General features: G+C 31.1%; 4 protein-coding genes across 4 annotated transcripts; 2 read left to right on the plus strand and 2 right to left on the minus strand.

Moving 5' to 3' along the window:
- Positions 1–726: 726 nt before the first annotated feature.
- On the plus strand, positions 727–2,731 carry LOC101253894 (probable xyloglucan endotransglucosylase/hydrolase protein 33). Its single transcript, XM_004238626.5, has 4 exons — positions 727–1,216; positions 1,307–1,407; positions 1,717–1,925; positions 2,152–2,731. The coding sequence occupies exons 1-4, from the start codon at positions 982–984 to the stop codon at positions 2,546–2,548; spliced, it is 942 nt and encodes a 313-aa protein (XP_004238674.1). The 5' UTR covers positions 727–981; the 3' UTR covers positions 2,549–2,731.
- Positions 2,732–4,270: 1,539 nt separating this feature from the next.
- Positions 4,271–5,047, minus strand: LOC101254200 (small ribosomal subunit protein uS9). The gene has a single exon (XM_004238627.5). It carries the CDS (start codon positions 4,945–4,947, stop codon positions 4,504–4,506), a length of 444 nt encoding a protein of 147 aa, XP_004238675.1. The 5' UTR covers positions 4,948–5,047; the 3' UTR covers positions 4,271–4,503.
- Positions 5,048–8,968: 3,921 nt separating this feature from the next.
- Positions 8,969–13,356, minus strand: ADH2B7d (aldehyde dehydrogenase family 2 member B7d). Its single transcript, NM_001346604.1, has 11 exons — positions 13,250–13,356; positions 12,314–12,451; positions 12,062–12,204; positions 11,815–11,968; positions 11,475–11,704; positions 11,070–11,159; positions 10,177–10,350; positions 9,948–10,085; positions 9,657–9,794; positions 9,510–9,571; positions 8,969–9,421 (listed from the first exon to the last, which is right to left on the minus strand). The coding sequence occupies exons 1-11, from the start codon at positions 13,296–13,298 to the stop codon at positions 9,148–9,150; spliced, it is 1,590 nt and encodes a 529-aa protein (NP_001333533.1). The 5' UTR covers positions 13,299–13,356; the 3' UTR covers positions 8,969–9,147.
- Positions 13,357–21,269: 7,913 nt separating this feature from the next.
- On the plus strand, positions 21,270–24,816 carry SPDSY (spermidine synthase). Its single transcript, NM_001247564.3, is given in 9 exon segments — positions 21,270–21,558; positions 22,566–22,642; positions 22,736–22,858; positions 23,316–23,420; positions 23,690–23,762; positions 23,879–23,950; positions 24,034–24,229; positions 24,390–24,516; positions 24,611–24,816. Coding segments are annotated over 9 exon segments (1,029 nt in total). The 5' UTR covers positions 21,270–21,368; the 3' UTR covers positions 24,677–24,816.
- Positions 24,817–25,241: the final 425 nt, after the last annotated feature.

Raw genomic sequence — 25,241 nt, forward strand, 5'->3', positions numbered from 1 at the left:
TTAGATGTTTGGAATGAGGTAGTGTTCACATGTTTGAAAATTTCACAAGTCTTATTATTGGACATCCTTTATGAAATTTTTAACTCCGCCAATAAATCACATAACTCGCCTACGGTGGCTCCACCTACAAACGTGACTGTAGAGGCGTAGCTTAATGGTTGTCAAGGTTTCATTAGAAAAAAAATATCGTAATAATACACCAAATGATTAAATAACATAATTTGAACACACTTATAATATAGCCTAATAATTTTAAATGTTTAAAATGAAATAGTGTTCACGTGTTTGAAAATCTCACACGTACTATTACTAAACACCCTTATAAAAATTTTAACTCCGCCCAATAAATATATGGAATACAGGCACATTAAATATATTAACTTTTAATCTAGCATCAAAGAATATTGATCCAAATTCATGACCCCATTAGTCAATCAGTCCAATCTCAATTCAAAAAAATAAGAAAAAAAAAACCCTAATAAAATAGTACATGAATATGTCAATAAATATATAGTATTCATTATTGCTTTTACCTAACAATCAATAAAAGTCAGCAACTTTTGTTGTAGCATGGCTCCTACTTGAACTCAAATTGGTCCCCCAACACAAATAACAATAATAAATTTTTCATTCTTAATTAAAAATTTTACTGAATCAATTAGTAAACATGACATTATCTGTATGACGGATTATTTAACCCTTCAATATAATTTTTTTTTAAAATTTAGTGAAACAAATATCGAATATTGAAATAAAGGAAAAAAGGTCTTTCCAAAAACATTTCTTTCTCTATAGCACATGAGCTTTCTAATCAGTGTCCACAAATCTATTAATATTATTTAATTAGATTCTTTATAAGACAATTACATACAGCTTGCTACAACTAAGCACAATGTTTTTTTTCATCTCTATTTTTTTCACTCCATAAATAGCCCAATTTTGCCCCACACATTCTCATTATTACAAATAATAAAATAAAAAATGGAATTTTTCCTTCATGATAGAAAATTTATATTATCAGCATTCTTGATTTTATGCATGATTATTGTTGTTTCATGTCGAGGTCCAGTGTACAAACCTCCAGAAATCGAAAAATTAACTGATCATTTTAGTCGATTATCGGTTAATCAGAGTTATAATGTGTTTTATGGAGGTTCTAATATTCATATTACAAATAATGGGTCAAGTGCTGAAATTATTTTAGATAAATCTTCAGGTACACTACAACAATTTCATACATGTTTTTTTTTTGGCTTAGTTTATAACTTAGAGTATTAATAACATTTTTTATTTCGTCACTCCACAGGTTCTGGACTAATCTCTAAAGAGAAATATTACTATGGTTTCTTTAATGCTGCACTAAAATTGCCTGCTCATTTTACATCAGGAGTTGTTGTTGCCTTTTATGTAAGTTTCTATTTTATCCTTAATAATAATCGTGGTGTCTGGATTAATTCATATGTATACGAAGAATATTTTGTGTAACTCTGTCTATCAAGGCGTGGACATATTGGGAAACCTTTTTTTTTTTTTTGCCTTTGATGAACTGTTTTGAACATAAGATATCCTGGTTTTCAACTTACTTCATGCATGCCTGGTAATTAGTACTTCGTATGTCCGTATTCAAAGTACGACTTTTGAAATTTGTGATGTAAGAACAAAGTTTTTGTGGCTATAATTATCTCGTTAAGTATAATTTTTTTTTTCAATTTTCAGATGTCAAACTCAGATGTGTTTCCACACAACCATGATGAAATAGACTTTGAATTGCTTGGACATGAGAAGAGAAGGGATTGGGTTTTACAGACAAATCTTTATGGAAATGGAAGTGTTCACACTGGAAGAGAAGAAAAATTCTACCTATGGTTTGATCCAACTTTGGATTTTCATGATTATACCATCCTTTGGAATAATCATCACATAGTGTAAGTCCGTTTGTTTCAATTTATTTGTCTGATTTTCAAGACAAAGTAATGATATCATAATTCGCTTAAGTTTGAACTGATTATTGGCCTGCTTATTTATTAACCGAGTCCATTTCGAAGGATTGACATCTCTCCAACTAAGCTACACCCCATTATGTTTGGAAACTATGTATACTTTTATCTACTTGGTTTCAAAAGTTGACAATTTTATTGTAAATTTCAACAGATTTCTCGTGGACAATGTACCAGTAAGAGAAGTGGTTCACAACACAGCAATCTCTTCAGTTTACCCATCAAAGCCAATGTCAACTATATTGACAATATGGGATGGATCAGAATGGGCAACACATGGAGGAAAATACCCTGTAAACTATAATTATGCACCTTTTATAACAACAATCAAAGGTATTGAATTAGAAGGTTGTGTAAAACAACAACAAAATACATGTTCTAAGAGAAGTAGTACTTCAAGTTTGGACCCTGTTGATGGAGAAGGATTTATGAAGTTATCATCACAACAGATGAAAGGATTGGATTGGGCTAGGAGAAAACATATGTTTTACTCATACTGTCAAGATACTAAGAGATACAAAGTTCTACCACCAGAATGCACTTCTGAATAGACGGAATATGACAGTCTGGTGGACACAGTATCTCGCATTAGCAAGAACGACTCTTCCCTTATGGAGGAACATCTGTTTGACTAAATTCATTCTATGATGTAAAAACTTATTGGTCTGAGTTCCTAACATGTTCAAGAATCTTACTTGGAGGTATTCAAATGAAATAATTTCTTTTTCTCTTTATATTTTCGAGTTTGCTAATCAAATTGATAAAGTCTAAAGATGCTAAATTGTGCAATAATTGAACTTGATTGCATTCTCCAAATATTATGTACTATATAATGGGCATATATAAATAAACATTTAAGTTTCAGTACATTTGTTTCCACCAAATTCTCTTTATTTAATATGTAGTAAAGGAAATCATAAAGAGGATCTGTTTATGTCATTCTCTAGCCTCTTGAGGCTGAAATAATCTCAAAATTATTTCATCACACTAATTGAACTAAAATACTGGAATTATTGACCCATAAAATAAGTGAGATAAAATATTCTCATCGAATATCATTGCTAATCCCATCACACATACCAAACAAATATTTTTTTTGTAATGGGAAATATCAAAGGCTGGTATAACATCATCCCTATTTGTTATGATGCCTACTTCAACCATAGTGCTTTTGGCAATGAAAATATGATGCATTGCAGCAACACAGATCTGAGTCTTCACCATCTTAGATGGGACTGCAAACACAACTCATATGGTTTAATAGACCCTCACGCAACGGTATTCAGAGTTGGGGAAGTAATAGATGTTATGGCACCCCGCGGACTTGAAGGCCTTTCATTACTACTATTGTGATGTGAACATCCAATCACATAAATGGATTCACTTGACAAGGAAATCTTATTGAATTGAGTTAGGCGTAGAAGGTTCAAGCAAGGGATGTGGATTGAATCCGAGTTCAGGAAAAAGAGGTGGCCTTCTTCACTTCAAAAGAAGCAACAAATAGAATTCCATTTCAAATGCGAAAGACATAAAAATGCAGATAAATTTGAGACTGCTAAGATAAAACAGAACAAACTTCCTGAGTATAGTAGGAAATTAGAACCACCTAATAGCCAAACAACTAATAATGTTGCTCATGCAAGTGAGGTCATGGCAATGAGCCAACTATTCTCCAGAACCAAAGATGGTGTGGAGACATGGCCTTGACCACCTAGTTAAGGCATGCCAGCGAAAGGTTGGAACAAATGATTTGTTATCTAATAGGTGCAACCATCCTATATTTGTCTGTGTATAATGTTTATACATTGGTACATATATCAAACTCCGCCAGGAGCAGGGAAAGAGTATTTTAGTTCTGACCTTTTCTACTATGTCTGTGTTTCGAATCAAAAAAATGCACTGCTTCTATGTCAAAGAAGCATTTTTATAAACAAGTCATACAATGAACAAGGAACCTTTTCATCACCTGAAGAACCGAAGCACCACAAACATGTATATGACAAATGTAGAGCAAGAGCAGACAAGTAATGTACAAGAACACAAGAAACGACATCCTGTCCCCTCGTAAGTTAGGTTTCTCTATGAATCATATATACTGTTCAACTCTATTCAGGTGTCACACCACTACTAGAAACCATTTTTTCAAGGCAAATAAGGCTATTCCATCTCGAACTAATATGTACAAGGATGGCAACTTAGGGGAGCTAAAGAGAATAAAAAAATGTATTCTTTTTCGAAAATCATGTTAAGGTTATTCAGCAGAAATCAACAGGTTCAAGCAACAACACTGTATAGCATAAGTTTATATTATGCATTGGAAAAACATATTTCAATGCATACATAACATAAAATCATTCCACCGTAAAACAACTACATTACGGTTCATCAAAATCCAAAGCTTACTCAGATAGCTTTAATGGTGAATAGATAATAATAATAATCCCTAAAATCGAAACCATACTCAAAATTGCAGAGCACCAATAGCAATAGAACATATACCGTAAATTTAACGGTAAGATTTCTGGAACCTAGAACGAGCACCACGACCACCAAACTTCTTAGGCTCACAACGTCTAGGATCAGCAACAAGCAAAGTCCTATCGTATCGAATCAGAATATCCTTAATCTCCTTCTTCGTCTGCTCATCAACGTACTTCTGGTAGAAAGCAACAAGAGCCTTTGCAATTGACTGACGGATAGCGTAGATCTGAGAAGTATGACCTCCTCCTTTGACTCGGATTCTCATGTCAACTCCGGCGAATCGTTGACGACCTAGAAGGAGGATTGGCTCGAAAGCTTTGTACCGGAGAATCTCCGGCTGAACAAGCTCGATAGGAACTCCGTTGATTTTGATCAAACCACGACCACGCTTGCAGTGTGTCACCGCCACCGCCGTCTTCTTCCGCCCGAAACATTGCACGGACTCCACTGTCGCCGGTGCCGCCTGCATTTCTCCTGCTTTGATTATTTTGCTTAGTCTGATGGCCAAACTCGAAAATTTCTTTGAGGTTTTAGCTATGGAGGGAAAAAATAGCTTATGTATTATGAGAATTAGGGTTCCTTATTTGGGCTCATGGAGTAAATAGGCCCAATGGTTGATGTACTCATTAAAGCTTTTGGGCTCATGGAGTAAATAGGCCCAATGGTTGATGTACTCATTAAAGCTTTTGGGCCCTTGTGGTTAGGACTTAGGGGCAACTCGTTAAATTTGAATTAAGACGGAATAACCGAGAGACTCTTATACTTGTTTGTTAGTTAAACCCTTATACTCGTTATTTTGCGAAATAAATTGTTAAACATGATAAAAATTTATTTTTAAACTCCTTTGAGCATTGATCGAGCTTATGTAACATTAACATAGTTGAGTTGGACAAACACGTAATCACACGCATTTTGAAGCAAGTAAATACAATTTTTATATTTAAAATCTAAAAATTATAAGATAAAACAATAATAATAAATTAAAAATAAAAATATAAATTTTAAAATGTTGTTTTTTTGGTGTTGTTAGGAAGTTGGGGTAAAAAATAAAAAAGAATTATCGATTCACGTGATATTACATAGTTTGAATTATAAAGTCAAATTAGAATCCACTTGAAATTAAATTTTTAAATAAAATATTACGTAAAAATATTAGAAGTGATAAAAATCCTGAAATTACTTTTTTTTTCTAGTGGTTCTAGGGAAAATATACACAAGTGTATTTTAAATGCTTTGGTCAGTTCTCGAAGCGAATTATTAACTGTTAATTTTAATTTTGAATCTGATTTCATTTCAGAGAAAATTTCAAAAGAAAAAAATGTTTTTGGCGTCACTTCACACCTTTCAACTATTCGATTCTCTTAGGATATACAATAACAACTAACACTTTTATCTCGAAAAGACTTGTTACTAAGTTGTATTCTGTGGAGAGCAGGATTTCAACATTGCAAAAGACGTTGACTAATTTGGACAAAAGAATGGAGGATCTATGCAAAGTCGGCGTATGACAGTTCGAACCTTATTTTTGTTTGGTGGGCTACTTCTTTTTTACTCAGACGATACTAACTTGCAGTTGACACTTTTGACTTCTCTTTTCAACTTGATTCGTATTAAAAATTGATAAAAACATTTTCTAACAGGCAAGATTGAATATTTCTCACTTAAATATTTACGAGTATTTAGTTAGTGAGGCTATATCTTTTGAAATAACCACAAGAAGCTAAAGAATATCTTTGAGTAAAACATGTAACAACTAGTGCATTTAAACCCCAAAACATAATTTAGTGTATAATTTGACCAATTTTAAATAGTTGTAAGGTTTCTTTTTCTTTTCTCCAAAAGGCACACAACACAATATATAATGTTTGCTTAATCTCACGTTGACTTAGCTATAAACACACCTACACAATAATAAAAAACAATATACAATACACACACACAAAATATGATCTTTGTTAGAGTTTAGGTTGACTAGTTTAAACTCACAAAAATGCACATAATTCACAACAAGATCTTTGTTTCAAACTCATCCTGACTAGTTTAAAACACACACAAATACACATAACACCATAGACACACAAGAAATTACTATCAAAATTATGTAGGAGAATTGGTTTCTTAGGCCTATAAAAAGCCCCTTTTCCTTGTTGATTAGAGACACACAATTCACATAACAAACAAAGCAACAACAACAACAAGAGAGCAAGAAGAAAGATGGCAGATAAGGAAGGCAAAGGAAAGGGAAAAGCAGAGAAAATAGAAGAAAACAAAAATGGTGTATTTCCATTCACTCCCAAAAAAGGAAGTGTAATTCCTAAAGAGAGAAAACATGTTTCCACAATGATGGGTGAGAAAATTGTTTCCCTTGTCAAGAATAGCAAAAACAAAATCAACCATCATGATACTTAACGATACGAAAAAAAATAATATTTTCCGTCATACCAAATCCACGAGTAACACTAATCTTTCTAAACATCACACATGTAATATGTCTCATTTTTTTTTTGTACTATCGTTTGTTATACTAAGGTTGTATAGGAGGTCCCTTGTAATATCATAATGTTTCAAGTATTTTGTTTGCATATGCTTTTGTGAATTTTTAATTTCACCATTTTGTTTTCACTTGTGCAATAAAGTTAATTTTTTAATCTCAATTCGTACGATAGAGTTAATTAGTTGAACATAAATATTGAAACGTAAAAAGAAAATGTTAAAATGACGATTGAAAAAATAGTTAGACAAAAAGAACAACAATAACAATAATAATTACAAGATCTCACAAGTGACGTATATAAGCAGACTTTAATTATTATTATTATTATTATCTCATGGATAATAGATGGAAATTATATAATTATTTTTTTAATTGCGTAATTGATAAATTTATATTGCGAAAGTTACTAAAATTAGTAATATTGATTATTGACAAGATTCCACACTCATACAACGCGTAAGTGTGGTCATGTACACCCCCACACAATAGATTGACAAAATTAGTTACATTATATTTTCTTATATTAATAAATAATTAGGTTAGAACTTAATTATAAAAAATAAGATATGTAAGCATTAAGTTTTTTTATAAAAAAAAAAATACACCCTCATTCCTATCATTCTCTTACTAAAAATAGATAATCATAAATACTATATTTGTTATTTCACAAAATCAATAAATAAATGACACTATTTTTCTTATTTTACCGTTGAGAGTTATTAGCCCTGAAATTAAATTAATCAAAATAAACTAATTTATGTTCATTTATTAAAACTTGATTTCAAGAAAATACTAAATAAGGGTGCAATGGTAAACTTACATAGTTTTTAAAGCGACGTGAAATCTAAAATTGTGACATATAAATAGAAACAGAGGGATTAATAATTAAACTTGAGGGGAGATTTATGTAATTGTTTCTTTAGTTTTTTTGTTTTTTTTTAATTAGCTATCAATCACTTTGTTGATAAAAAAAAATTACTAATTTGAGTGATTTTATTGATATAAAACAAATATAAGTGACTTCCACGTAGACCATTTGGGGTGACACTTCCGACAAAATTTTCTTTATACCTAAGCCTCGAAGCCAGTTCTCTATGAATTGCTCATTTAATAACTCATATAATTAGTTCTTAGTTATTTTGGTCCTTTTTCATTTTCCCAAAAGGCATACAACACAATATATAATGTTTGCTTGAGCTCGCGTTGACTAGCTATCACAATACACATACACACTACTATCAACAACAATAGAAAAACCACACAACACAAAATATGATCTTTTGTGGACTATTTTAAACTAACAAAAATGCACATAAACCACAATATAATCTTTGCTTCAACTCATGCTGACTAAAGTTAAACCACACACAAATGCATATAATTCACAAGATGATCTTTGCTTCAACTCATGCTGACTAGTTTGAAACACACACAAACTACACAACACACAAACACAAATACACAAACACATAGACACACAAGAACTAGTATGAGAATTGGATTCTTAGGCCTATAAGAAGCCTTCTTTACCCTGTTGGTTAGAGACGCACAATTCACATAGCAAACAAAGCAAGAAAAACAAGAAGAGAGCAAAAGAAAGATGGCAGATAAGGAAAGCAAAGGGAAGGGAAAAGCAGAGAAAATCGGAGAAAGCAAAAATGGCGTATTTCCATTCACTCCAAAGAAAGGAAGTGTAATTCCTAAAGAGAAAAAACATGTTTCCACCATGATGGGTGAGAAAATTGGTCACTCTATTGTTTCTTTTGTCAAGAATAGCAAAAACAAGATCAAACCATCATGACTGATACGAACCAAGAAAATATTTTCCGTAATACCAAACTCACCAATATCATCCTTGTAATATATTTTTATTCTATTACCTTTTGTTCTACTAAGGTGTCCCCTGTATACCACAAATCACAAGGTTCAGTATTGTATTTGTATATGCTTTTGTGTTATTGAATTCTACATTATACTTCAGATCAACGAGTGAATATAAGAGGAGAAATGTGAATGTAATAAAACTAGTTGCCAATTGACATCAAATGCAGTTTGTATATAAAAGAAGTTTTGAAAGAAAATCAACATTTATCGTTATCAACATCATGAACTAGAGCAACTTGATATCACTATAATTTAGTTTTATTTGTAAAAATTGCTTTAAGAGGATTATGTTTATAACCATGCTGGATTCTTCAATGGTGTCACAACTGCCTTTACTTGCAAGTAATTTTTGAGACCGTATTCTCCCTTTTCTCTTCCCTGACCACTCATCTTATAGCCACCAAAAGGAATTGTAGCATCAAACGTATCAAAGCAATTAATCCATACCGTCCCAACTCTCAAGGCTCGTGCCAACGTGTTTGCAGTGTCGATGTTCTGTGAAAATACTCCAGCAGCTAGACCATACCGAGAACTATTAGCTCTCCGTACCACTTCATCAAGATCCCTGTAATGAACAAATACATACCATAAATAGAAGTCGATAATACAGCTCCATGTACTGTTAACATATATATTTGATCGTTCTCACATACTTAAATTTTAAGATGGACTGTACTGGACCAAAAATCTCATCCTGTGCAATCAGCATATCATCCTGACAATTGTACAATTTGTTAGTTATGACAATTTATGGACGTTGATACTAAAAAGCACGCCTATTAAAGTGAAAATGTATATACCTTAACATTAGAGAAGACGGTGGGCCTAATATAGTATCCCTTTTTACCAAATTGCTCACCGCCAGTTTCAAGAGTAGCTCCACTATCAACACCAGATCTAATGTACTTCATGATCTTATCGAACTGTTTTGAATCAATCTGTGTGACAGGAAACTCTCAGGTTCGGTATTGTTACCTTATGAGAAGACTTAAAAGGAAGGAGATATGCTATTTTTTTTCATTATACAGGTTTAATACATTGGTTTCCAGCATTTCAGATAAGAAGAGTATTCGTTAGGAGATTATGAATACCTGAGGACCCTGCTCAGTGCCTGATTTAAACGGATCACCAACTACTCGTTTCAAGGCGCGTGCCTTTGCCTTCTCCAGAAATTCATCATAGACCTTCTCGTGAACATAGGTCCGAGAACCAGCACAACAACATTGGCCCTTTAAAATTTATGTCATAGGTGTTACCGTGTTAGTATCTAACATGAACCTGACCAACACCCGACGAAGAAGTATAGATAGTAAACATTACCTGATTAAAGAAGAGAGCAAAATGAGCTTGTTCAACGGCCGTATCAATATCAGCATCCTCACAAACAATAAAAGGGGATTTCCCTCCAAGTTCCAATGTCACAGGCTTAAGATTGCTCTTAGCAGCCAATTCAAGTATGGTTTTCCCGGTTTCTGTTGATCCAGTAAAAGCAAGCTGTTGTTGGAACATAAGTGAATCAGTGTCCAATCCAGTGCAATATACTGGTATCTACTTCCATATGTACAACTATACATAGATATAAATAGATAATTCAAGTCATCTGTTGCCTTATCTACTCGTTAGACTTGAATAAGCTACATATGTGCAGACGTGTCTTCCATCCTAATACTTAGAGTTTTGATAAATTGCATATAATAGCACGGCTGGCTAAAGATTCAAGTGCTACCAACTCTATAATCCCATAAATACAGTCCAGAATTGGTTAAGAATGAGAGTAACGCTAAGCATCAAATACTACCAGAGTTTTCATACGGAATGGGATCAACTATTGTAGATGCACTAGATTTCCTGCATAATATGTGTGAAACTTGCCTTCTTTATTGATATATGAAAACTAGTCTTTTCAAGTGACAAGATTTCTCCACTGTTGTTTTTGAAATAATACTAATTTTTTGAAATAATACTAATAATATCAATGTGAGGGATATTAGCTCATTTGGCACAACTAGTATTTGGAAAAAAATGGCTACAAATGCCAATACATGAATTAAATGCTTGAATATGAACGAGGTTAAGAGTAGTTGTGGTGTCTCTAGCAATCCGTCAAACCAAATAAATTGACACAATATGGTGAAATAAAAGCCAAAGAGCCACAAACTACAGATCTTCACACAGAACAGACTAAAAGACGGAATAAAAGTAGATAGAGTTACCTTATCCACATCCATATGACTACACAGAGAAGCACCAGCTGTGGCACCATAACCAGAAATTATATTCAGAACACCTTCAGGCAGGCCAGCCTGTTAGTAATAACTGAGTATTAGAGATATACCGTATCACTGGAAACATGTAGCAAGTGGCAACAAAAATGTATTAAAAAGAAATAAGTTGTGGCATATTAACAAGTAGATGCTTCAGTTTGTGATTATTATTAACACCACAAACTCATGACACTTTAGTGACTTAGTATAAGAAGTAATGGATTATTTTTATAAAATTTGAGAAGTCGAAACTGATGATTTCACTTTTCATATGATGCCTATAAGATGAGACTTTGTGTACTTGCAGTGTGGAACAACTCTTGTCGGAAATAAAAGAGGAAACTTGAACGGTACCTCCTGAAATAGACTTGCTACATACAATGCAGATAATGGGGTCTGCTCAGCCGTCTTTAGCACAATTGTGTTACCACAAGCTAAAGCAGGGCCAATCTTCCAAGAAAACATGAGAAGAGGAAAATTCCATGGGATAATCTGACCAGCAACCCCGATCGGTTCATGCAACGTTTGAACATGATATGGTCCATCGGCAGGAATGGTCATACCATGAATTTTATCTGCCCAGCCTGCAGAATTAAAAGGAGAACATCAGGTGCATAAAACATTTTCAGGAGCCAACCAACATGAAAGAAGTGGCGAAATACAATTACGCTCTTCATATGGTTATCTAACATACCAGCATAATAACGGAGTAGACGTACAACCATTGGTACTTCAATCTTAGCAGCTTGTGCATAAGGCTTCCCAGTGTCCCAAGTCTCGAGCGTTGCAATTTGATCGTTATGTTTTTCAATCAGATCAGCAAGGCGCAGCAATATCTTTGACCTTTCCTGCAGTTATGAACCATTAACGAGTAGATGAAATCTCGCATGCACATTCATTAACATAGCAAAAGAATGCACTAAGAGATACAAAGTAGATACATAAGCAGTCATCCTAGGCCATGGTCCTTCATCGAAAGCCTTACGAGCAGCAGCAACTGCCCGATTAATATCTTCTGCATCACCTTCAGCAATATGTGCAATTACCTCCCCTGTCCTGGGGTCGAGAGTCGGGAAAGTTTTTCCTAAAAGTTCAACGAATTAGCTCCATTGTACAACAAAAGGGCCAAAATAGAAGTATAAAGAAGAGAATTGAGATCCATTATGGTGATTAACATGGATTAACAAATTTACCTGATGCAGAATCAACAAATTGCCCGTTGATAAGAAGTTTAGTATGATCCACATTGACAGTAGGCTTGACGGGCTCCTCGAAAGCAGCCGCTGTGCTGTATTTATAAGCAGCTATTTTGCCAAGATGGGATCTTTTTCCTACACAAAATAGTTTTTCTCATTATAGTTCTCTACATTTCATCTCAGAATATTCAACCATTTCAATAAGATTTCTACCTCAAAGATTAAGAATAGTCAAAGTGAAACAGGACTAAAACTCTTGAATATTCATCCATATTCAACTTTTGAATAGTTCATAAGCACAAGGTTGTTGAAAAGACATTAAACTCTATACAATATATTCAACCATTTTAATGAGTTTTCTGCATTTAAAGACTACAACTCTTCAACAACCTACATCAAAGAAAAATCATGATAATTTAACATGATGGAGATGTACAACAAGACTCATGCCACTAAAACACATGTATTTTTTATGATTATGCCGTTCGAGCCAGCTTTTACGCATCTTGACTAATTCCACAGAATACATGTTACCTCCCACCACCAACAAGTCCTAACGAAAAAAAAACAGAAGTGAGGCTCGGTCAAGTCGTTGAACACCTCTCGAGCTAAGTGTGAACACTATTGATACTCGATCCTCCTAGTGATAGAGTGGGGAGGAAAGTTTAATTTTACTACACATGTTTCTAAGTTTCTTGTTTTTGATTGTATAAAGATGAGATCTTTAAGCATCATGAAATCAAAACCACTAAAAACACATATAGGGGCTCCAACATTATTGCTAAAACACACAAAAGATTGAAACTTTTTATCCAAATCTTGAAATTCTATTAACAAGATCATGAAATTCATTAATTTAACCCCATAATTAATTCAACAAAAATAATCAAAATCCATTAAACAGAGAAACATAAAAGTAAAAAAAAAAAATACCCTTTGATAGCAGATGAACAGAACGAGAGAGAAATACACGAGCCGCCATTATTGGAGATGAAAATTACAGCACTGTTTTCAAGGAGAAAAAAAAGTAGCAAACTTTATATAAACAATGAAAAGTTTATGAAATAAATAGTTTGTTGTATCACGTATACTGTGGTAAAGTCTTATCACTTATTAACAAATTATCCAATAATAGTACTGTCATTTAATATATTAAATTATTACGTAATTTCTTTTTATATAAATTCTAAATATATTTTTTATTACTAAAAATATTAATCAATTTGATCCTTGTTATAAAATTAAAAAAGAAAGAATGCATGCAATTGCAAGTAGGGATATATTGGTCAAAGAGTGCTTTTCATTTTATCTCTATTATTTTTTTATTTTTTTTGCAAGCCTAAACATATTTATAGATTTCAAAAATTTAAAAAGTGAATAAGAGGTGAATTAGTAAAAATTATTTTATCTTTAATTTATGAGCATTTAAGGGAATGTAAAAGGGTAAAATGAATATAACTAATATAAAAGGGAAAGATTATGATATAGTAAATCTCTTATTTATTACTCCTATAAAATTTGGATTTTGGGTCTCCCCATATTTGTGTAAGTACATTCAATTTTGTATTAAATAAATTTTATTTCTTTATTAATTTGTATATTTAAATAGTTTTTAGAATTGTCGTTAAAAATACATAGTAACAGTAATATAACACAATAATTAGATAGTTTAGTATTTGATAATTCGTTAAATTTATACAAATTTCATCAATCAAAGGGATTCAAAGTAATATGGATCTAAAAGTTGTACCTTCTATACTTTTATTTTCTTCTGTTTCGAAAATTTAAGCGGAAAACTTTATTGAGGCACTAATCCACAATAGGAATAAAAAACTTCATAATTTCGACAAGTATTACATTGAGAAAAAGAGTTTAAAACGGAACTCCAAAATTTGTATTTTCTATTCATAATCATAAAAGTGGAAGTATCTAAAATGGATAGTGAACTTCCATGGTCAATTTTTGTTGCCCTTTTAAGGCTTTAGTTTGGGTGGATTGTAACGTTTAACCAATGATTTATGTCTCATTTAAAGCATATCTGGTATTACTGTTAAAATATTTTTATTTACATAAACGTTTTATAAAATACTTTTTCAGGAATATATATGTATATCAGTTACATATGTACAATTGTTTAATCGATATACATATACGATTCGTCTCTCTTCACTATCTCTCTCGCCTAGCTCTCTCGTCACTCTCCCAATTTCGTTCGCTCGATATTCAAATATATATGTATACTAGTTACATATATACAATTGTTTAATTAATATACATATACAACTCGACTCTTCACTCTTTCGTATCTGCTCGCCTCTCTTCTCACTCCCCAGATATACAAATACATAAGTATACCAGTTAGATATATATACAATTGCTTAATCGATATACACATACAACTCGTCTTTCTCCACTCTCTGCCCTCTCTCCTCCTTCTCCCAATCTCGCTAGCCTTTCTCCTCCCTCTAACATATAGCTACGAATGTAATTAGCAAACTATAGTTATGGAGCGTTATTAAATTGTTTTTGAGTGGTTATACGGAAAAAAAATAACCCTTTTTGTCTAATGGGCTCTTGGATAGTTCACATCAATTGTAATTGGGCCGTTGATAAACATTTCCATTGTGGATCTTAAATCAAGTTTCAAGTCAATTGTTTCGTGTTTGTCTTTTAAGTTATGTTCATACGTGATTTTAGAGTTAGAACATAATATAACTTTACATATTGAAATTCAAATTGTTAAGTCCAAAACAATTTAACAAAAATAATATGACTTTACAGTTTGAAGTTACACTCTAAAGAATTTCGACTATGCATAAGTTCGATCGTAAAAAGGGAAAAAATCAAAGATCAAGTCATTTGTAGGATAAAAATGAAATCGTACAATTTTATTTATAAAAATCGTATTTGTAGTTGCTTCTACAATTTTCTACTTAAAATAAAGTTTAGTCATTTAATGAATATAATATTTAAAATCTTTAGATCTTTGAGTTAGAGTTAAATAAGTTTATTAGAGCATACTCAAATATCTGAAGTTTGAAAAGCTTAAAAATTTAAATCAAATCTTTGATTTAAAGTTACTCTGGCAAAAATTAACGCATTCAAACTTCAAACTTATTTTATCCTCACATAATGAAACATCAAACAAATATTATTAATTAATAAATTATAATAAAAATAATCATAATCTAAGTTGATGATATTTATTTTATGCTACCTTGATATCTTTTTTTGTTGCAATATTTAGTAATAGTTACTAATACATAAATCATTTTTAAGTTTGACTCGATTTAATAATTTGATGTTATTTATTGATTTTGTTTGTACACCCCTATTTTCAGGAATAAACAACTGCTAGGTGATATTAATATATTAAACCTATTTATAATATCAAGCTTGGAATATAAAAATATATTGAAAAATAGTGGCTTTAGGTTTATAATAAGTGCATTTGGCACACATTTTTCTCCTCAATAAAATGGAAACTTCACCTACCACTTGAAATTGTATTGTAGCCAAAAACAAATAATTGAACGTTCTTTCATTCATTTAAACCAACCTTAATTTGTACTCAATTTATTTTTGTTTAGTCTATTTTTTTTTTTTAAAAATGATTTATTTCTTTATACAATTGTTTAATTTAAATTTTCTAAATGAAATATTTAAAAATAATATTTGATACATTCTATACATATCTGTGATTTAAGACTAAGAGATTCAAAAATACTTTATTTCCTTTTAAATTCTTTTCACTTTTTTTTTCTTTAGTGAATATTCTTAACAAGAATGAACCAATTGCATAGTTTTATATATACTTGCATATAAATGGGGTTACTTTTTATTATTCAACTTTTAGCATATAGAATAGAAACTATTCCATAAACACAATCTCTTTTTGTTAAATATTTGATTCGAAAATTGAAGTTTTAAAAGTTTAAAAATAATTCTTTTATTTTCCCTCTTAAGTTGTTTATAGAATATGCTCTTTTTTTTCTTCTCAAAAGTATATCATTATTTAGTACTCAATATTTTCAATTACTATAGAGTTTAGGTCACTTAATAAGAAAACAACCACCATGATGAAGTAAAACATATTATATTTACTATTTTTGGGATCCAAAAAGTACTTGATAAAGCTTAAAGGTGGTCTAAAGCTTATTTGAAATTATTGGCTAATGCATTGATATTAGCAAAAAATAAAGGGTTAATAATTAGTCCAAGCATGGCTAATCCACCATAACTTACTCATTATAGGAAATTATACAATAAACAAACAACAGTTAGCTACCAACTTTGTACTCGGTTTGGCCTGGTTATTTTTAAAAGGCGAAATTCTCGATCGTAGTTTGGTTATATATATTTAGTGTGATTAAATTGTGAATCGAGTAGAGAAGATTATCATCTTCTTTTTCTTAAAAAATAGGAGTACGATTTTCACAGTGAAGTAAGAGGCCTAGTAATACAACATCATGGTTTAGCTTAGTCTTGAGCCTCTGACAAGAAGTTCACTGCTTTTTACGTATTGATTTTTGTGGAATCATTTGAGGTAAACAATTCTTTTGATAACTTGTCTCTAACTCATTGCTAAATAAAATTAGTAATGTAAGTTCTTGAGTCGCGGATCACCCATGTGAATCAAATTGGTTCGATTTGATTCAACCCGGCCCATTTTTATTTTGAAAGAAAAAAGATAAACTACAAATTTACAAAGGGGAAATAGTTACAAAGTAATTACTTCAACGTAAAGAAACTTTCTTTTTAAATTGTTTTATCTAACGCTTCTCGACAAATAAAAAAAAATAAAAATGAACAAAAACAAGAAAAACTTTTTTTCTTCATAGGAAAATCAACAAATAAAGTTGACATTTAATTTGTGAAACATAGCCTTTATTTCCTATGAAGCAATTCGTTTTGACAACAAAAGCAAGAATATTCACTGCAAATATAAAATACATAACTCGTCGATTTTTCGCTCTATATATTTAACAAGTAATAAATTTTATTATTGATTATTAAATTCATCGGTCAATAATTCTTCTTTCTTTTAGTAGCATGCAAAAAGTAAAAAATTCTTTTAGAAGTATTGCAAAAGTAATGAAAAGCCCATAAAATTCCTTCAAACGTGCAATGCTATTTCCCTTTATTAGAAAAAAAGAAAGAAAAGAAAATGTGCATCATTGACTATTGTTTTTCTTTTTAATTTGGAATAATCATTGTTTAATGTTTACTCCTAATAATTTTTTTTGTTTAGTGCTAATAATTACTACTTATGGGGTTTGATTGGAATTTAACGGTAAAGTCAATTTTAAAATTTCTTTAATTTTTAGAGGTTCTTCTAATTAATAGAAAAAGAAATCTAATCTCAAACAATTCTTCTTTTTTTTTTTTTAAATAGTAATAAAAAGAAAGAAACAAAATTTCAATTCACACAATCCTTATTTCCCTATTTTTTTTTCTTCTTTATTGCATGAATCATACATGAGATAATTTTTAGGCTAAAAATAAGAGGTTACGTTTCAAGGTGAAAAAATATAAATTTGAATTAATTTTTATCCAAAACTATAAACATGCATAATTTAGTTAAAAAATAAAATAAATAAACAGCAAATGACTATTTAATAATTTGGCAGCCTTATAATTTTAACTCATGATAATACAATTAAAATAAAAATCCATGCCATGTGAATCATGTACCTAATCATTGTCAATTTTGGTAAGGTCCAATCCCCCAAATTGTATTAACATTAAATCATAAATTTTAGAAATATATTTATATCACTGAAAAATTGAATGAAGTTTAAAAAGTTTTAAGTTCAAAAAATTGATTCAAACTAGATTTGGGGGGTTGGGGATCACTTTTACTTATATAATTTTAGATATTTTGAGATACATAGCTGAACATAACTTTAAATTTTAAAAATTACTATTTTAAAAAATTAAAATTTAAGTTCTAACTTCAAAATATACCGTCAAAAGTATCTTTAAGAAAATAAAATTAAGTAAATATTTGAAGCTTGAGATCCAAACAAAAAGAGTGGTCAACCTGTATGGAAAAAAATAATACGTCATACTACATGACATTCTACATAGTAATTTATATCATATGTAATGTTATATTGTATTATGTCACGTAGAATTTATGTGTTTATTTATTCGACTTTATATTAATTTAAATATATATTTGTACACTCCAAAAATTGAAATGCACAAATATAAAATGAGATCAAATTATAAAACACATATATTATATTTTAAAGTGCAACTTTCACATATAGCAAATAAAAAATTCATATTTGTATGCTATAGCAAAGTTTGCATAATTGCGTTCCATAGCAAACATAGAAACTGTATAATTCGCTATACATATACAGTTGAAGCAAATTGTATAAACGAAGTTTTTAAAACAAGAAAGAGAAAGACACTTGGGCAGAGAACTGTATAAAACGAATTGTATTATTATAAGTGTATAGAATGATTATATACAATTTGAATTTGAATAAAATGAGAAAGAGAGAAATACAAAAGAGACTTGACAAGGAATATACAACTGAATCGAATTGTATAAAACGAGAAAGAGAAAAATTAGATACAATTTGAAAATTGTATAAAACGAGAAAGAGAGAAAGACAAAGAAACTAAGCAGGGGAATATTTTTATTGGTATAATTATAAGTGTATAGGACGTTTGTATTTGCATGTGTATATACAATTTTCTCACGCTTATACAAACAGAAACGCAATTTATACATTTCGCTTCTGTTTGAATAAGTGAGAAAGGCGAGCATGGCGAGCGAGATTTGGGAGAGTGGCAAGCGAGATCTGGAAGAGGGGAGAGAAGGGAACAAAAATATATGTATTTATACATTTTTTCTCTGCTTTATACAATTAGAAACAATTTTTATACACTTATTTTTGTATAAAAAGTGAGGAAGCGAGCGATTGGAGGAGAGTGACGAGCGAGATATTTGGGAGAGAGGCGCCTGTTAATTTTTTGCAAACGTTTGCTATGGAGTACAATTGAATCAAACTCTGACTACTCTATTTATTTTAGATTATTAATTTGCTATTATATATAAATTTTCTTGTTTTAAATTAAATAATATAAAACAAGTAATTCACACCTAACGAGTTCATCCACGAATAAAGTACTAAAATTTGGGATTGTGAAAAACGTGAAGGGGTAGGTAGAAAGTAGATGCAATCTTTTTATTTTTGTTTTCTTATAAGATATAAGATCTTTACACCATCACAAAGGATGTGGTATAGACGATACCGTATAGTGGGTAAAGTTGCTTTTTAATTAATTAATATTTGAAGTTCGAATTTTAAATATAAAAAAATTATTGAAAAGGAATGTTTTCTTTCAAATGGTGCTAAGAAAATACAAATTTAAAATAGTCAAATTTTAATATGATACCAAACATCGAATACTAAAATAATATAATAAAATATGTCCCTCCCTCCATTTTAATTTATATCATTCACTTTTCTTATTAGTCTATCCTTTATAAGTGATATGTTTTTATATTTAGTAAGAATTTCATTTAAAAATGTCTACTTTAACTTCGACGAATGATTTTCCACCAAAATAACTATTTATGATTTATTTTAAGGAAAAACTATATAAATGAGCTATAGAACTCAAAATAATTATATATTCATATATCCAAAATGATTTAAGAAATTTCATATTCTTAAAAAAATTACAGCCCATACCTTCCATGCATTAACGCTATCAATTTTTATTTAATTGATATTAAATTAGTATCATATACTGTATTGATATTATTAAAGCTAATAATTCTGCTTAATTGATATTAAATTAGTATATAATATATATATAAATTAAAGTTTGTTGTTCATAAATTATTTATTAGTCAATAATATTATAAGAATATATGTATATTATTGTGATATCATTAAGATTTCTTATTATTTTTAAAGCATTTAAGAAATTTCATTCTTTTTTAAATCTCATATGAAATAAAGCTATCGTCGTATAAATTAGGACAAATAAAATAAAATAATTTTTTGATACTCGAAAAAAAGATGCTTTTGACAAAAATTAAATATTCTTTTTTTATTTTGCAAAGGGGGGTTGTGGGGTGAGTTTAGTGGGCCCAATCTTTTTGACCAAAAGCTGATACTTAGTAAAAACACAAAAACCCTAATTGAGTAGATCGTCCCATCATTTTACAATAATCACTAAAGTATTTCCATCATTTTACTAAATAAATAAAATAAAAGTCATAAGCTTATAAATAAATAAATTACCAACTCCAATAAGTAAAATTCACTTATTAATATATATATTTTTATTTATACTTTGATCTATATAAAATTAAATAGACCTTTGATGCTAGGATTTGAGGTCCTAATTTAAAATCACATTTAGTTAGGGAAATTTCTAAAAAAAAAAATCATTTTTAAATTCTCTAAAAAAGTAAAAAAGTTTCAAATTTTAAGTTAAAATTATTTTTAAAATATATAAAACTTGACCTATAAATTTAAATTTTACATTTTTTTCTTTATATAAGTTTTAAAAGAAAAGATCACCATAGTATAGAGATTGATCGTACCATTTTAAAGGATTATGTTATATTGATTTTTATAAAATTATATCTATCTCAAAAAATATTATCACAAATATTTATTTATTAAATAACATAAAAATAAATACTTTCTTCGCTCAAAATTAACATCTAATAATATTTGGATAAAAACAACATAAATTTTTATATAGCTCATAGTTATAAATATATAAAATTTCACCATATTTCATTTGAAAATCATGTTCCAAAAATGGATTAATAATCTTTAATAAAAGATTCTCTTCCTTTTTTTAATAATCTTTTTTAATGTTATAGATTTTGTGTTACTATTATTATCTTATTTTATTTTATCTTATATACATTGTACAGAGAAAGAGAGTGTGAATGAGTCTGAATAGAGTCCTCAGATTTGCGGTAACAATTGTAGGTATCCACCTGAGTTAAAGGGTTAATTCAAGACCCTGTTTTGTATTGTGGCCTATAAATAGACAAGGTTTAGTTATGGCAGATGAGTGTGCTGCTTTTATGAAGGGAACTGAATTGCCAGTGAAGAGGCCAAGAGAGGAAGAAGCAGAAACAGAGATGGAGGCAGCCAATAACAGCAACAATGGTTGTGAGAAAGAGGAGTCATCTCCTTATATCTCTTCTGTTTTACCTGGATGGTTCTCTGAGATTAGCCCCCTTTGGCCTGGTTTGTTCTAATCTCTTGTATAGTTTTTTGTTTCAAGTTTTCTTTGGTTTTATGCATCTAGGTATTTAAGATTCTGCTTTTGGTGAATTGGGTTGTTATTCATATCTGGTTTTGGGGTTTATTAGTCTAATGATGTTTTGTGGGAATAAAAGTGTGGATTTTTTTGTTATTTGGGTATCTAAGGTTCTGGTTTTGGGGTTTATTACTGTAATGATGTTTGTGGGTATCAAAGTTTGGATTTTTTTGTTATTTGGGTATCTAAGGTTCTGGTTTTGGGGTTTATTACTGCAATGATGTTTGTGGGTATCAAAGTTTGGATTTTTTCTTATTTGGGTATCTGAGATTCTAGTTTTGGGTTATTGGGTTGCTCTTGGTTTCTAGTTTTGGTGGATTTTGGGGGATTATTTCTCTAATGATGTTTGTGGGTATCAAAGTTTGGATTTTTGCTTATTTGGGTATCCATAATTCTGCTTTTGAGGGATTGGGTTGCTCTTGCTTTCTGGTTTTGGTGGGGTTTTGGGGTTTATTACACTAATGATGTTTGTGGGCATCAAAGTTTGGATTTTTTCTTATTTGGGTATCCAAAATTCTGCTTTTGAGGAATTGAGTTGCTCTTGCTTTCTGATTTTAGTGGGGTTTATTACTCTAATGATGTTTGTGGGTATCAAAGTTTGTTTTTTTCCTTATTTGGGTATCCAAGTTTGTCTTTTTGGGAGATTCTTGGTGGGTTGAATACGTGAATGCTTGTGGGTATCAAAGTTGTGATGGTTGGCGATTGGTTTCAGCTTTGTTCTGTATGTTGGATTTTTAGTTTTGTAAATGTTCTGTTTTTGTGGGGGTAAGTGTGTGAGCGGGTGGTTGCTGTAAAATTCTCAAAGTGAGATTTGGCACTTGAAAACTTGCCTCCTATCTACTTCAGGATTGAGGTCTAGTTTTATTTTCTGGAAATCTAGTACTAGTTGTGAACAAAAAGGGAAGAGGTTACTGACAGGAAACGAATTATGCAGGGGAAGCACACTCATTGAAGGTTGAGAAGATATTGTTTCAGGGGAAGTCTGATTACCAGAATGTCTTGGTTTTTCAGGTATTTGGTTGATCTACTAAGGTTTTAGTTTCTTCTCTTTTTTAAGATGCTGAATGCTTTATTATGTGCTGCTTGCTCATTTTTGTGGTGCAGTCATCAACTTATGGGAAGGTGCTTGTTTTGGATGGTGTGATCCAACTTACAGAGAGGGATGAATGTGCTTATCAAGAGATGATCACTCATCTTCCTCTTTGTTCAATTCCCAACCCTAAAAAGGTCAGTTACACTACCATGACTTGAAAGTATTAAATCTTGAGATCTCATATGCTTTTTGACAGCATTCGATGTTATATCCTGAGGTCTTATGACACATTGCTTATCAAGCCCATGGATTAGAAATTTTATCAACATCTGTTTTCTGTTTGTATAATTCATCCTTACAAGCTTCATTTGTTTGTTTGTTTGTTTGCCCTTTTTATCACATTCTGCAGAAATTGTTTGTTTATTTGCCCCTTCTAATCGCATTCTGCTGAAATTGTTTGTTTGTTTGTCTGCCTTAATGTAATTGCATTCTGCTGAAATTGTTTGTTTGTTTGTCTGCCTTAATGTAATTGCATTCTGCAGAAATTGTGTATGAAGAGTGATATTTGCAGTCGTATAATGGCCAAAAGCTATTGGTGCTGTTTGTTTCTTTTATTTATGTGCCAACTTAAGATGATTCTTCTTTCCTCAGGTGCTGGTTATTGGAGGAGGAGATGGTGGTGTCCTGCGTGAGGTATCCCGTCACTCTTCTGTCGAACAGATCGACATATGTGAGATTGACAAAATGGTAGTTGAGGTAAGCAGACTTGTTGATGCTAATTCATAAAAATGGTACATATTTGGTCTTCTAATTACATGTATTAGCAGTGTCTAATGGCATATTCGATCTTAGTCCAGAAGTGCTACTAGATTTTATCCTTTCTCTGTATTACTTGTTATTACAAGGTTTTGATGAGCTAATTCATGTATTTCATGTTAAGGACATCTCATTTGTAACTTACTAGCTTTAAGCTCTTGGAGAACATAATGCGATGTTGAAATTAAGTCTTCCTTCTCTTCCGACAGGTTGCTAAACAATTTTTCCCAGATGTAGCTGTAGGATATGAGGATCCACGTGTGAATCTCCACATTGGTGACGGTAAGATCAAATAATGATTCTTGTTATCTTCTCAACCTTTCTGTTTGATTCTCATTTTAGTTCACTTACTAACATATATAAGTTCTTGGTGTTTCCTTTTTCCTGCTGTTTTGCAGGAGTTGCATTTTTGAAAAATGTACCTGCCGGAACTTACGATGCTGTCATAGTGGATTCATCTGACCCTATCGGTAATCTATCATGTCATTGCTTGAGTACTACCTTTTTCATGAAAAAATCCAGCTCCCTAACAGTTCCACTCTTTCAACTTCAGGTCCAGCGCAAGAGTTGTTTGAAAAGCCTTTCTTTGAATCTATAGCAAAGGCTCTTCGTCCTGGAGGGGTTGTATCTACGCAGGCTGAGAGCATATGGCTTCACATGCACATCATTGAAGAAATTGTTGCTAATTGCCGCCAGATCTTCAAAGGCTCTGTCAACTATGCATGGACTACTGTTCCTACTTATCCAAGGTGAACTTCTATTCTTATCATTTGATCCAATAAGGTTCCGTTGATATGAACAAATTTGATAAAAAAACACCAATTACTCAAAGATATTTCCTTTTCAAACCTGCTTTGAAATACTTCACTTGTTTTGCTGCTGCTGTTGACGACTGTATCACTCTTCCAGTGGCATGATTGGTTTCATGCTCTGCTCTACTGAGGGACCTGCAGTTGATTTCAAGAACCCTATTAACCCCATCGACGATGAATCCCCTGCCAAGTCCATTGAACCTTTGAAGTTTTACAACTCTGAGGTATGCTGTCATTCTATTTCTTGGACTGAATCTTTGTTACTCACATCTAACAATAGCACTTCAACTTTTGATTTGTTCTTTTCTTTTTCTCTAGATTCACCAAGCATCATTCTGTTTGCCATCATTCGCCAAGAGGGTGATCGAAACCAAAGGAAAATAATTTCGAAGGAGTGCTGAGTTAGTTGTACTACGCCCTATAGTTATCGCAGTTCTTTTTTTTTTTATAAATTAAAGACAATGTTTTTAGGTTATTTAAGCCAAATGGGGTTGAATGATGGATTATAATTTCATCTTTGATATAATATTCTAGTTTGTTTATCTTGATGATTTTCATTCACTTTACATTATAGAGTTGGACAACATTTTGGTATTTCAGGCCTTTGATACTGAAATTTGCATACAAAACTAGTTACTAAATCGAATTTGATAATTAATAAAAATGGAGCAAGTAAAAGTAGTACCTTGTAAAGTTGATATGAAATTTTACTAGTTGAAATTTGTTGAGGGTAATGATCTAAAACAAGTATAGATTTCCCATAAGCAAATTCCAAAGCTATAGACATCGCATTTGGAATTTTTGACAATTTTTTTTACCCTTTTGACTCGGCAGTCCAATAAATTGCATGCACAAAATTAATATGTTGTAGCTAATTTGCAAATAAACATAATAAAAAGAGAAATTAATTAATTACATACCTCAGCAATATTGGAGTTTTGAAGATGGC

Source organism: Solanum lycopersicum, chromosome 5, assembly GCF_036512215.1.
Source record: "Solanum lycopersicum chromosome 5, SLM_r2.1".
Taxonomy (NCBI): Eukaryota; Viridiplantae; Streptophyta; class Magnoliopsida; order Solanales; family Solanaceae; genus Solanum; species Solanum lycopersicum.

Bases quoted from the DNA above. Each gene is read 5' to 3' on its own strand.
- LOC101253894 (XM_004238626.5), top strand. From the start codon at position 982: ATGGAATTTTTCCTTCATGATAGAAAATTTATATTATCAGCATTCTTG. The intron at 1,217-1,306 runs GTACACTACAAC...GTCACTCCACAG, and splicing joins TATTTTAGATAAATCTTCAG to GTTCTGGACTAATCTCTAAA. The intron at 1,926-2,151 runs GTAAGTCCGTTT...AAATTTCAACAG, and splicing joins TGGAATAATCATCACATAGT to ATTTCTCGTGGACAATGTAC.
- LOC101254200 (XM_004238627.5), bottom strand. From the start codon at position 4,947: ATGCAGGCGGCACCGGCGACAGTGGAGTCCGTGCAATGTTTCGGGCGG.
- ADH2B7d (NM_001346604.1), bottom strand. From the start codon at position 13,298: ATGGCGGCTCGTGTATTTCTCTCTCGTTCTGTTCATCTGCTATCAAAG. The intron at 9,572-9,656 runs GTATATACATTT...TACAATTGTCAG, and splicing joins CCGTCTTCTCTAATGTTAAG to GATGATATGCTGATTGCACA. The intron at 9,422-9,509 runs GTATGTGAGAAC...TGTTCATTACAG, and splicing joins CAGTCCATCTTAAAATTTAA to GGATCTTGATGAAGTGGTAC.